At 40.1% G+C, this 13,332-nt stretch overlaps 1 protein-coding gene across 1 annotated transcript; it reads left to right on the top strand.

Annotated features, from left to right (window-relative positions):
* The first annotated feature begins 10,866 nt into the window (after nt 1-10,866).
* LOC149985291 (uncharacterized) lies at nt 10,867-12,228 on the top strand. The gene has a single exon (XM_090215568.1). The coding sequence runs from the start codon at nt 10,867-10,869 to the stop codon at nt 12,226-12,228; it is 1,362 nt and encodes a 453-aa protein (XP_090071694.1).
* The last annotated feature ends 1,104 nt before the right edge of the window (nt 12,229-13,332 follow it).

Here is a 13,332-nt window from a genome sequence, read left to right as displayed (position 1 = left end):
AGAGCTGGGACCAAAGTAACAAAGCCTACCATCAGTAACACACTACGCCGCCAGGGACTCAAATCCTGCAGTGCCAGACGTGTCCCCCTGCTTAAGCCAGTACATGTCCAGGCCCGTCTGAAGTTTGCTAGAGAGCATTTGGATGATCCAGAAGAAGATTGGGAGAATGTCATATGGTCAGATGAAACCAAAATATAACTTTTTGGTAAAAACTCAACTCGTCGTGTTTGGAGGTCAAAGAATGCTGAGTTGCATCCAAAGAACACCATACCTACTGTGAGGCATGGGGGTGGAAACATCATGCTTTGGGGCTGTTTTTCTGCAAAGGGACCAGGACGACTGATCTATGTAAAGAAAAGAATGAATGGGGCCATGTATCGTGAGATTTTGAGTGAAAACCTCCTTCCATCAGCAAGGGCATTGAAGATGAAACTTGGCTGTGTCTTTCAGCATGACAATGATCCCAAACACACCGCCCGGGCAACGAAGGAGTGGCTTCGTAAGAAGCATTTCAAGGTCCTGGAGTGGCCTAGCCAGTCTCCAGATCTCAACCCCATAGAAAATCTTTGGAGGGAGTTGGAACAGCCCCAAAACATCACTGCTCTAGAGGAGATCTGCATGGAGGAATGGGCCAAAATACCAGCAACAGTGTATGAAAACCTTATGAAGACTTACAGAAAACGTTTGACCTCTGTCATTGCCAACAAAGGATATATAACAAAGTATTGAGATAAACTTTTGTTATTGACCAAATACTTATTTTCCACCATAATTTGCAAATCAATTAATAAAAAATCCTACAATGTGATTTTCTGGATTTTTTTTCCTCATTTTGTCTGTCATAGTTTAAGTGTACCCATGATGAAAATTACAGGCCTCTCTCATCTTTATAAGTGGGAGAACTTGCACAATTGGTGGCTGACTAAATACTTTTTTGCCCCACTGTTTGTAAACATCCGACTTCAACTGTATATATACATATGTACGGTATGTGTGTGGTATGACAGGGTCTACTTTCTCAGTACTGACGAGGGTTCCAGCAATGGTAGTGCAGGCCTCACATTGTAACTAACAATGACCTTCCAGCCACATGCACAGTCAAAGGCAGGAGTGATCTGTCAGCTTCCACGTAAGCACGCACGCACACACTGACACTCACACACACACACACGCACTCACACACACACACACACACACACACACACACACGCACACACACACACACACACGCACACACACACACACACACACACACGCACACACACACACACACACACACACACACACACACACACACACACACACACACACACACACACACACACACACACACACACACACATACATACATACAGTAGAGGAATCTAAGTCATTCTGCAGTCTTAAATTCTGACTTCAGTCAGCAGTCTCAGCATTCTCTCCTTACAGTGTATGTCAGGGCCAGTGGTAGAAAAAATACCAAATTGTCATTCTTGAGTAAAAGTATAGATAACTTACAGTTTTTTTCAACTGCTTACACATAAAATCTTTTCATGTCACACGATTTTTGAAACCTCTCACTCAAAGTGCTAAACTACACACCAAATATCCAAAACCATAAGCTATTTCTCAGCCTTTGACTCAGTTGTCAATTGCATGAAACACTTTTTTCAAAACACTACACACAATTCTCTACCTAAAACACAAAAATCTAACAGAAAGTGACTTGCTTTCCTTTTCCAAACACAACCAATCAAAATGCTACACTTATTCACCAGGTGGTCCTCCATCACAATGCCACACTGGGTCTGTACAACACTGGCCATATGCTCACTTTTCTGGATGCAATTTACACAATGCTTGTCCTTGATCCAGATCAGGAGCCTGCTAGATTTGTGGTTTTATGGGACAATGTTAGTTTTCATCGGGCTGTTGTGGTTTGCTACCCATCCACAGTTTTCCACCCATCCACAATTTGTAGTTTTGTACCTTCCCCCATATTCACCTTTTCTAAATCCCATAGAGGAATTCTTCTCAGCCTGGCGCTGGAAATTGTATGATCGCCAATCCTATGCCCGCATGACGCTTCTCCAGGCAATGGAGGACGCATGTGGGGACATAGAAGTTGCGTCTGTCCAAGGTTGGATACGCCATGCTAGGAGATACTTCCCTCAATGTTTGACAAGAGAAAACGTATCTTGTGATGTGGATGAAGTATTGTGGCCAGACCCAGGCCGGAGAAGAGATGAAGCGTAGCTTAGCACTGGTGACTGCCCCCCCCCCCCCCCCCCCATTCAAATTCTAAAGAATATACTTTTGGTTTACATATGTTTATGGTTTTGTTGTATGCTACTGTATACAACAGTAATGTTTGGCCTAATAAATATTTTCTGTTTCTACATTGCATTGGTGTTTACAGTGTACTTGTTACCCCTCTCAGCAGATTACTTTCACTGTAGAACATTACATTGGTGTTTACAGTGTACTTGTTACCCCTCTCAGCAGATTACTTTCACTGTAGAACATTGTATTGAAGTGTAGATATAAGCCTATGAAATACCAAAGAGCTTTAGATTTAGAACAACAGTGTTTACATGGTATATCCCAAAATGTACTATAATGAAAGCAGTGTTTGCCATTTGATGCAAATGCTTCATTCCGACATGTGTTTATGGCATTTTGAATGCAGTGTTACATTTGGAAGGAGATATGAGCCATTTAGCATTTTGTATGTGCAGTTTTGGGAACTGTGTGTAGAGTTTTGAAAAAAAGGAGACAGTTTTGAAAACTTGTGTAAGCAGTTGGAAAAAACTGTAATAGAAAGTCACTCAAGTAAAAGTAAAAGTCCCAGTAAAATACTACTTGAGTAATATTCTAAAAATATTTGGTTCTAAATATACTTAAGTATCAAAAGGAAATGTGTTCGCTAAAATATGCTTAATTATCTAAAGTAAAAGTATAAATCATTTCAAATTCCTTCTATTACGTAAGCAAAGCAGGCGGCACCATTTTAATGTTTAAAAAATGTATGGATAACCAGGGACACACTCCAACACTCAGACATCATCTACAAAAGATGCATTTGTGTTTAGCCAGATCAGAAGCAGAAGGGATGACCATGTGCTGTCTCGAAGTGCGTGAATTGGACCATTTTCTGGTCCTGCTAAGCATTCAAAATGTAACGAGTACTTTTGGGTGTCAGGTAAAATGTATGGAGTAAAATGTATATTATTTTTCTTTAGGAATGTAGTGAAGTAAAAGTAGTCAAAAATATACATAGTAAAGTAAAGTGCAGATACCCCAGCCGTGGTCAGGACTCATCTGAATAATGCCGACTCAGATCGATACAACCCACTGTTTAATCACATTTAATGAAGCCTGGCTCTATCAGGAGGGCTGTAGGTAGCACATAGCACATCAAACTTGTCGTTATGAAAACTGATGTATTTTAACACCAATAAACCCATCCATTTAAAAATGAATTCAGTATATGTCTATATAGCAAACCAGGCAACTAAAAGCAACTTTCTAAACAATGTTTTGGTTAGCTAGCAACTTAGAGTTAGTTAGCTGGCTAGCCAGTCTAAATAATGACCATATCATATAGCTGACAACATCGAAGCTTTAGCTAATTTGTATTCATTATTACTATTACAGGAAAATGAACTAAATAAATAAACAGGATCTTTATTTATAAGTTAATGGCGAGCTAATTACAGAAAATAGCTTACGGTTGTGAGTGTGACTATATAGAAACAGGGCATTCTACCAGAGAATTGTAAAACTTGGACACTGTCTCATTGGCTTAACGTTATCTCCTAATTTGACTTTGGTGAAGGTCATGTTTTTCTTTTGTCTCTGGTCAACACACACTATATCAAATAAAATCTAGAGGCCTGTTTATTTGTCACATGCACAGGATACAGACGGTGTAAACGGTTAATTGAAATGGTTACTTGCATAGTGGAGTCTTTTCGACTCCGTCCCCATATTTGCAATTAAACACCAGAATTTTCTCCATCTCCTTAGCTATCATACTCTGCTTCCACCGCACATTCCACTGATTTCAAAACGAAGTCCTCCAGAAAGTGGAGCGCATTAGCAACACTTTTGTAGTCTTTTGTGATATCTTTTAAAAAAGCAGGGTTAGAAAAGATTACCTACACTTACTGAGTAGCTCATATTATAGACAGAAGCGTGCTACATGGCAGACCAATCTAAACTCATCTATTGGCATATCCAGCCTATCCATTATCTCAGCCAATCATGGCTAGCGGGAGCGTTTCTGTCTTTTTCTGTGTCTAAACCATCTAAGCTCGTAATTTAACAATTGTATTCATATTTACAGATGGCATACACATGTGTTGTTAAGACACATGAACATTCACAAGTTCAAGTCCAAAAAACGCATTTTGATAAACAATACATTTTTATGTTCAAATGCCAAGAGTGTGCAAAGCTGTCATCAAGGCAAAGGGTGGCTACTGAAGAATCTCAGATGTAAAATAAATTTGCATTTGTTTAACACTTTTTTGGTTACTACATAATTCCATATGTGTTATTTCATAGTTTTGATGTCTTCACTATTATTCTACAATGTAGAAAATAGTAAAAATAAAGAAAAACCCTTGAATGAGTAGGTGTCCAAACTTTTGACTGGTACTGTATGTCGGCTATTCCTTTTAAAATACCATTTGGAATACGACTTGACATCTCCGCACAATGATTGCTGTCGCCACCGAAGAACTATGTTCAATATGTGTCAGGGGGAAGAAAAGTTAAAACGCCTTGTCAAAATGAGCTAACAAATTGAAAAAGTTCCAGCCAGGGGATACATGACAGATTTGGTACTTTGGTTGCAATGCATCGCATCAAATGACACAAGACGCATCGCCCATTCATTAATCTGACAGCTATACCTTTCCTCCTTTTATCCCTCTCTTCTCGTTCATTTGGGAGGTCTAGCTACCACAGAGAGGCCTGCAGCTGTCACAGCTATTCTGGAGATGTAGCGGAGGAAGGAAATAGATACTGTGTCTGCTGGCAGAGAAAAACAGTCTAGATGGGCCTCTTTGACCAGTCAAAATGTTGTTTTAACCATGACAAGAGAGGAAGCTATGTCAGATGACTTCTTGGGAAATGTGCAACACAATGTCTATTTTCTATTTTAATGTCAATTGGGCAATTCTAATGATTAGATTAATTGTCAGTTGTGGCATAGTTGGCTGAAAGGTTATGCGCTACAACAATAAAACACAGGTTTGTCTAGCGGTTGTGAAAGAATTTTGCAAAATATAGAAGATGCATGCATTTGAGTTGACATACAGATCTTTGGTGGAACATTTGCCACACTGAAGAGTGACGTATTGCATTGTTGCGCCATTGACATTTAGAGCCGTTTAAATGGAATCCGTCCTCCAAAGAGAATTCTGAGGACTAGGCAGTAAAGAGTTTTACTGTGCTTCAGGGCTGTTGGTGATGTGTTTACCCATTACTTTTATTTTGGAGTTGAGAAACCTCAGAAATCAGGAGAGAAGGCTACTGTGCTCTAAGCATCTCAGTGGTGTGGTTCGACAAAGATTAATTTTGTAGCCTGCCACCTACTCTCCAGATAACAAGATCATACAATTTATATGGTGTTAAAGGAATAGTGGTTTAAAGCAATAATGGTAGGAGAAAGGCATAGCAAAGCTGGGATGTTGATGATCTATTAGGCTGCTATCGAGTCTTGCCAGTATTGTGTGATGTTTGAATCGCCTATAATGCAAGCACACAACAACTAAACAAAGTGACATAGCCACACAATGACCAATTGTGGGATTATAATCGTTAGTCATTATCAAGAATGAGAAAGTGCCAAAAGTGAAAGACTAGCATTTAACAAATACTTTGCTCTACAATTAATCGGGGGAAATGGAAAGCCTGAATAGACCTCGACCTGTGATAATTTATAACCATGGGCCTGAAGGTGACATGCATCTTCCATGTGTAATAGAGTGTGAGCTGTACTTTAGGCCTAGCTACTTTTACAGCTGCACTTCATTTTGATAGTCTCCCATTGATATATATATACTTTTCCTCTTATCTAATATGCACTATAAGATGTTATTTCACATTTGCACATTGAGAGATTTTTCACGTAGTCAGCTCAGGGATTTGAACCAGCAACCTTTCGGTGACTGGCCCAACACTCCTAACCACTAGACCTGCCGCCCAGAAATTAGCTTCTGGTAGTTGTGCTTGTCCAGTCTGCCAAGACTAATTTTGAAGCTAGCCAGTTTGATTTCACCTGTCTGCCAAGACTAATGCTGGAGCTAGACAGTCTTATTTGTCCTGTCTTCCAAGACTAATGCTGGAGCTAGACAGTTGTATTTGTCCTGTCTGCCAAGACTAATGCTGGAGATAGACAGTCTTATTTGTCCTGTCTTCCAAGACTAATGCTGGAGCTGGCCTGTTTTATTTGTGCTGTCTGTAAAGACTAATTCTGGAGCTGGCCTGTTTTATTTGTGCTGTCTGTAAAGACTAATGCTGGAGCTGGCCTGTTTTATTTGTGCTGTCTGTAAAGACTAATACTGGAGCTGGCCTGTTTTATTTGTGCTGTCTGTAAAGACTAATACTGGAGCTGGCCTGTTTTATTTGTCCTGTCTGTAAAGACTAATACTGGAGCTGGCCTGTTTTATTTGTCCTGTCTGTAAAGACTAATACTGGAGCTGGCCTGTTTTATTTGTCCTGTCTGTAAAGACTGATACTGGAGCTGGCCTGTTTTATTTGTGCTGTCTGTCAAGACTAATACTGGAGCTGGCCTGATTTATTTGTCCTGTCTGTTAAGACTAATACTGGAGCTGGCCTGTTTTATTTGTCCTGTCTGTAAAGACTAATACTGGAGCTGGCCTGTTTTATTTGTCCTGTCTGTTAAGACTAATACTGGAGCTGGCCTGTTTTATTTGTCCTGTCTGCCAAGACTAATACTGGAGCTGGCCTGTTTTATTTGTCCTGTCTGTAAAGACTAATACTGGAGATGGCCTGTTTTATTTGTGCTGTCTGTAAAGACTGATACTGGAGCTGGCCTGTTTTATTTGTCCTGTCTGTAAAGACTAATACTGGAGCTGGCCTGTTTTATTTGTCCTGTCTGTTAAGACTAATGGTGGAGCTAGACAGTTTTATTTGTCCTGTCTGCCAAGACTAATGCTGGAGCTAGACAGTCTTATTTGTCCTGTCTTCCAAGACTAATGGTGGAGCTAGACAGTCTTATTTGTCCTGTCTGCCAAGACTAATGCTGGAGCTAGACAGTCTTATTTGTCCTGTCTTCCAAGACTAATGGTGGAGCTAGACAGTCTTATTTGTCCTGTCTTCCAAGACTAATGCTGGAGCTAGACAGTCTTATTTGTCCTGTCTTCCAAGACTAATGGTGGAGCTAGACAGTTTTATTTGTCCTGTCTGCCAAGACTAATGGTGGAACTAGACAAATCAAATCAAATCAAATTTTATTTGTCACATACACATGGTTAGCAGATGTTAATGCGAGTGTAGCGAAATGCTTGTGCTTCTAGTTCCGACAATGCAGTAATAACCAACAAGTAATCTAGCTAACAATTCCAAAACAACTACCTCATAGACACAAGTGTAAGGGGATAAAGAATATGTACATAAAGATATATGAATGAGTGATGGTACAGAGCAGCATAGGCAAGATACAGTGGATGGTATTGAGTGCAGTATATACATATGAGATGAGTATGTAAACAAAGTGGCATAGTTAAAGTGGCTAGTGATACATGTATTACATAAAGATGCAGTAGATGATATAGAGTACAGTATATACGTATACATATGAGATGAATAATGTAGGGTAGTTATACTTGTCCTGTTTGTTAAGACTAATACTGGAGCTGGCCTGTTTTATTTGGCGTGTCTGTTAAGACTAATACTGGAGCTGGCCTGTTTTATTTGTGCTGTCTGTAAAGACTAATACTGGAGCTGGCCTGTTTTATTTGTGCTGCCTGTTAAGACTAATACTGAAGCTGGCCTGTTTTATTTGTGCTGTCTGTCAAGACTAATACTGGAGCTGGCCTGTTTTATTTGTGCTGTCTGTCAAGACTAATACTGGAGCTGGCCTGTCCTTTCTCCAACACTAACAGATAATAAAATAACTCATTGTAAGTCCCCTGGATGTCTTGCCAGGGTCGCATTTGCACAAGGCTGTAGACGAGGACTAAAACATCCAATATGGGTCTGGAGTTAGCGATAACATTCTTATACCTTGCACGACTTATCTGAAATCGCTATCGCTGAAGGTTTGGAAAGGTCAACGCTTCAATCTAAAATAAAACAATCGATTTACACCCTCTAACAGATAACATTTAGAAGCGGTATGAAACATAAACCATGTGGTCACAGGTGCAGAGTGGCAGACACTGATTACAGCATATTTGAGATGTTGCCGGTACCTCCTCAGAGTCTCTTTGAGAAGCATCAGCCAGCCCAGTCTAAGCCATAGAGCTGCAGGCAGAAGGTCTGAAAGATGGTGTGATTAGTCTATGGGCCTACATGATGTATGGTCCTGTATCAACATCTGGCATCATTTGTAATATGACATTCATCACAATAGTGTTTTGATTTTAGGATGATTCAGAGTTATTGCAGTCTCTTCTATGAAATACAACACAATCAGTTCAAGTGAATTTGCTCTATGATTGTACATGAATTATATAACCAAATTGAGTCATAACCATTGTTTAATTGTACACAAATCCAGCACGAAATGTTGCAGCAAAGTTAAAACTGCCTCGGTTCTCCGAGTGACATTTAAACAATGTCAGTAATTCATCACTCTTACGAAAATGCTTGTTACGAGAAACTACATGTGAATGAAATATTGATTTAAGCAGTTGAACCCTCAAGTACTTTAAAGTAAAATCCCAGCTAATACAGATTTATGGAGGGCACTGTGTCCGTTCCAAAAGTCAGGGAATAATGACGTCATATTCTTTGCCAAGAAAGCCATCATCCAGATGGACTGGCAGCATTTACTCAAAAGTAGATTCTTGTAATCTCAGCGTATTATTGGAACTCGTTACAGTTTTCCGTGATAGTTTTCTATCAGTCACCAACAAATCCTTCATAAGTTAAACAGACTTGACAGTGTGGCCTTCTTGGGAAGATTATTTTGTAGACCTAATACAGTGGCTGCATGGATAAAATCCCAACCACAATTACCTATCTGCAAACTCTGGTTCCCATTCTCTCTCCCACACACAGGTGTAAATACATACAGCGGGGTCTGAAAAGATTGGCACCCCTGATGAAGATGATCAAAATGACTAGAAAATAAATCATACAAATACTGAGCTATACTGTAAGCAAAACAAATGTTGAAAATGATATCATTTTATATTAATACGATTGCTCAGAGAAAAATATTTTTGTCACCCCTGTTTTCAATACATATTTTCATGTCATCTGACCATTTCACGAGTTCCAATCCAAGTGCCAGTGAGGTTAAACAAACTCCAGACATTTATATTTGTTGGATGACATGAAATACAGCTCTTTGGCCACCGACACCAGTGGTGGACTTAGCATCGAAATAAGGACGCATAATCATGAAAATAACCCTTTACCTACTGTAAAAAATGGTGGTGGATCTGTTATGGGGCTATTTTTTCTCAGTGTCATTATCCTTGCAAGGTGAGAAATTGAACGGTATTGATAACAGGGTGACAATATTCTGACTCCAATCTTCTTGAGAGAAAAACATATTACTCAAACAAAATCTATTTCTCAGAACATTAGTTTCTGTATTAGTATAAAATAATGTTTCCAATTTTTCTGAGCATACAATATAGCTCAGCATTGTATTATTCATTTTATAGTATTTTTTGCTCATGTGCCAATAACTTCAGACCTAACTGTACATTCTGTACATCTCTGCCTGACTCATCATGCTACCAGCTTTTCTGCCTCTCAAAGGGCTTCGGAAATATTCCCCCCCTCAAAATCCAATCCAATGCCAACTTTAGGAAAGTTTTGCACAGTTTTTTGTTCTGTTTTTCTGAATAACAGACAGGTTTCATTTATGTTCTTTCTCTCTTCTCAGTCTCCCTGAACTTGAAAGAACACGTTGCATGTGTTTTTATTTTTGGTTCGCATCACTCCTGAGAGAGAGAGAGGGAGAGATAGTGGTTGTGTTTTGGTTGCATAAACCAGGCATACTGTAGATCTGATTATATGCAGATGAACATTGTGAGGCAATTTAACTCAATGACGTTTAGCCATCACAATCAGATTGCAAAATGTTGCAAAGTTCTTAGTTCCTGCCTTTACTTAACTGATCGTTTTGTCTTGTGTGCCTCACTGAACAACCTGTGAGTAGGCCTAATCCTTCTTAGTTTTAGAGCAATTCTACGCAAGACTGGCTGTGTCGGTTCATTTTTTCTCTGCATGTGTGGGCCAGAAATGTCTCTCTCTCTTCAGTCTCAACCATTGTATTTCCTCTTTCTTTCAAGCCTATCTCATGATCCTTATGCTGCACACAGTCCGTCATTTCAGAGTGGGTTGTAGTTAAGATAAGGAATACAACAAGGAAGGGATGATTCATCAAACGTGTTTTTCTTTGTTTTCAGACTGAAGCAAAACAAATCTGTTTATTTTATTTCCTTCTTAGTTTTTATTATAATTTCCACAGATTACCCATGCGTGGGCTAAGCGATCTGAGAATTTGTTTGTTCAGAGTGTAGCAGTCTGGAGAAGTGCTGTGTACAGCAAGCATAGTTTGCTACGGAGGTAGTGTGTGAACAGGGCATAGTGTGTATCACTGTATGTCAACTGTTGAGGTGAGTGTGAAACGATGCCCTCATCACTGTCATTTAGTCTCAGTTCATGGACTTGATGCATCTCTCTAGTTTGGTATCACCTTGCAGCTACAGTTTGATAGTCCTGAAGCGCTACAGTTTGATAGTCCTGAAGCGCTACAGTTTGATAGTCCTGAAGTGCTACAGTTTGATAGTCCTGAAGCGCTACAGTTTGATAGTCCTGAAGAGCTACTGTTTGATAGTCCTGAAGCGTTACAGTTTGATAGTCCTGAAGCGTTACAGTTTGATAGTCCTGAAACGTTACAGTTTGATAGTCCTGAAGCTCTACAGTTTGATAGTCCTGAAGCGCTACAGTTTGATAGTCCTGAAGCGCTACAGTTTGATAGTCCTGAAGCGCTACAGTTTGATAGTCCTGAAGCGTTACAGTTTGATAGTCCTGAAGCTCTACAGTTTGATAGTCCTGAAGCGTTACAGTTTGATAGTCCTGAAACGTTACAGTTTGATAGTCCTGAAGCTCTACAGTTTGATAGTCCTGAAGCGCTACAGTTTGATAGTCCTGAAGCGCTACAGTTTGATAGTCCTGAAGCGCTACAGTTTGATAGTCCTGAAGCGTTACAGTTTGATAGTCCTGAAGCTCTACAGTTTGATAGTCCTGAAGCGTTACAGTTTGATAGTCCTGAAGCGTTACAGTTTGATAGTCCTGAAGCGCTACAGTTTGATAGTCCTGAAGCGTTACAGTTTGATAGTCCTGAAGCGTTACAGTTTGATAGTCCTGAAGCTCTACAGTTTGATAGTCCTGAAGCTCTACAGTTTGATAGTCCTGAAGCGTTACAGTTTGATAGTCCTGAAGCTCTACAGTTTGATAGTCCTGAAGCGTTACAGTTTGATAGTCCTGAAGCGCTACAGTTTGATAGTCCTGAAGCGCTACAGTTTGATAGTCCTGAAGCTCTACAGTTTGATAGTCCTGAAGCGTTACAGTTTGATAGTCCTGAAGCGTTACAGTTTGATAGTCCTGAAGCGTTACAGTTTGATAGTCCTGAAGCGTTACAGTTTGATAGTCCTGAAGCGTTACAGTTTGATAGTCCTGAAGCGTTACAGTTTGATAGTCCTGAAGCATTACAGTTTGATAGTCCTGAAGCGTTACAGTTTGATAGTCCTGAAGCGTTACAGTTTGATAGTCCTGAAGCGTTACAGTTTGATAGTCCTGAAGCGTTACAGTTTGATAGTCCTGAAGCGCTACAGTTTGATAGTCCTGAAGTGCTACAGTTTGATAGTCCTGAAGCGCTACAGTTTGATAGTCCTGAAGCGCTACAGTTTGATAGTCCTGAAGCGCTACAGTTTGATAGTCCTGAAAGGCTACAGTTTGATAGTCCTGAAGCGCTACAGTTTGATAGTCCTGAAGCGCTACAGTTTGTTCCATAAAATCCTGTTTCCTTGATAGAGCAAAGCAATGAGGAGGGTGAGTGGAAAAGTAGGTGAATTATACATACTTGTGTTGTGGTTGCCTGAGCCAGTCTCATGGGAGCCAGTCTCATGGGGCCTCATAAGTGACCTAATGCCTTTCCGCCCCCTAACAGGCTCTGATTGACGGTTGTCATTTGTTTCCGAGACCCTGTGTTATTACAGCTGTGTACTGTGAAAATAGCCCTGCGCCCGTTTGAGTAAGAAGGGGCCATAATTGTTGCCATGGAAATGAAACACACACATCTGTGCTAAATAAGAAGCGAGGGATTCAACAACTTGGCCTCTCGGTAAATCTGCCTGTCTCCGTTTTCAGACAGTAAAGAGAGAGTCCAGATATTTCCAGGCGATAGAGCTCACTTCATTCACATTGTTAAACAAAATAATAGATGGTAGGCCAACATTGTAATCTCCATTGTTGTATGAAGCGATTAAACATTTTGTTCTGAATTATATGTGCTAAAAGCATTTTAATATATGAATGTTTAGAGAAGTGTTTAAGGCCTACTGTACACACCTCCAATGAGCATGAGTTGGTGTGTTAGATATCCACCAGGCTGACTAACTGCACAGTAAAGTTTAAAGACTACAAAGCCAATGTCTTGTTTCAGTGACAGCTTCATTTGTTCCGTCCTCACTAGTTTACACTAGTGACCATATCCCCCGCACATCCCGCAAAGGTGGAGGTGTTGCTAATATTTATGCCAGCAAATTTGAAAAAAAATGACTGTTTTCTTCTTTTGATCTTCTAGTCATGAAATCTATGCAGCCTACTCAATCATGTGTTACTACTGTTTACAGGCCTCCTGGGTCGTACACAGCGTTCCTACTGAGTTCCCGGAATTCCTACCGGACGTTGTAGACGTGGCAGATAAATACTCATCTTTTTGGTGACTTTAATATTCACATGGAAAAGTCCACAGACCCACTCCAAAATACTTTCGGAGCCATCATCGACTCATCGACTCTTTGACCAACATGTCTCCGGACCTACTCATTGCCACAGTCATACCCTGGATCTAGTTTTGTCCCATGGAATAAATATTGTGGATCTAAATATTTTTCCTTGGTCTATCGGACC

This window comes from Oncorhynchus mykiss, chromosome 2 (genome assembly GCF_057628025.1).
Source record: "Oncorhynchus mykiss isolate SJ-2025 chromosome 2, ASM5762802v1, whole genome shotgun sequence".
In the NCBI taxonomy this organism is placed as follows: Eukaryota; Metazoa; Chordata; class Actinopteri; order Salmoniformes; family Salmonidae; genus Oncorhynchus; species Oncorhynchus mykiss.
Note: the sequence above shows the minus strand (reverse complement) of the source record. Positions and strands in the feature narration are given on the sequence as shown.

Excerpts from the sequence above, each read along its gene's own strand:
- LOC149985291 (XM_090215568.1), top strand. The coding sequence starts at position 10,867 with ATGCATCTCTCTAGTTTGGTATCACCTTGCAGCTACAGTTTGATAGTC.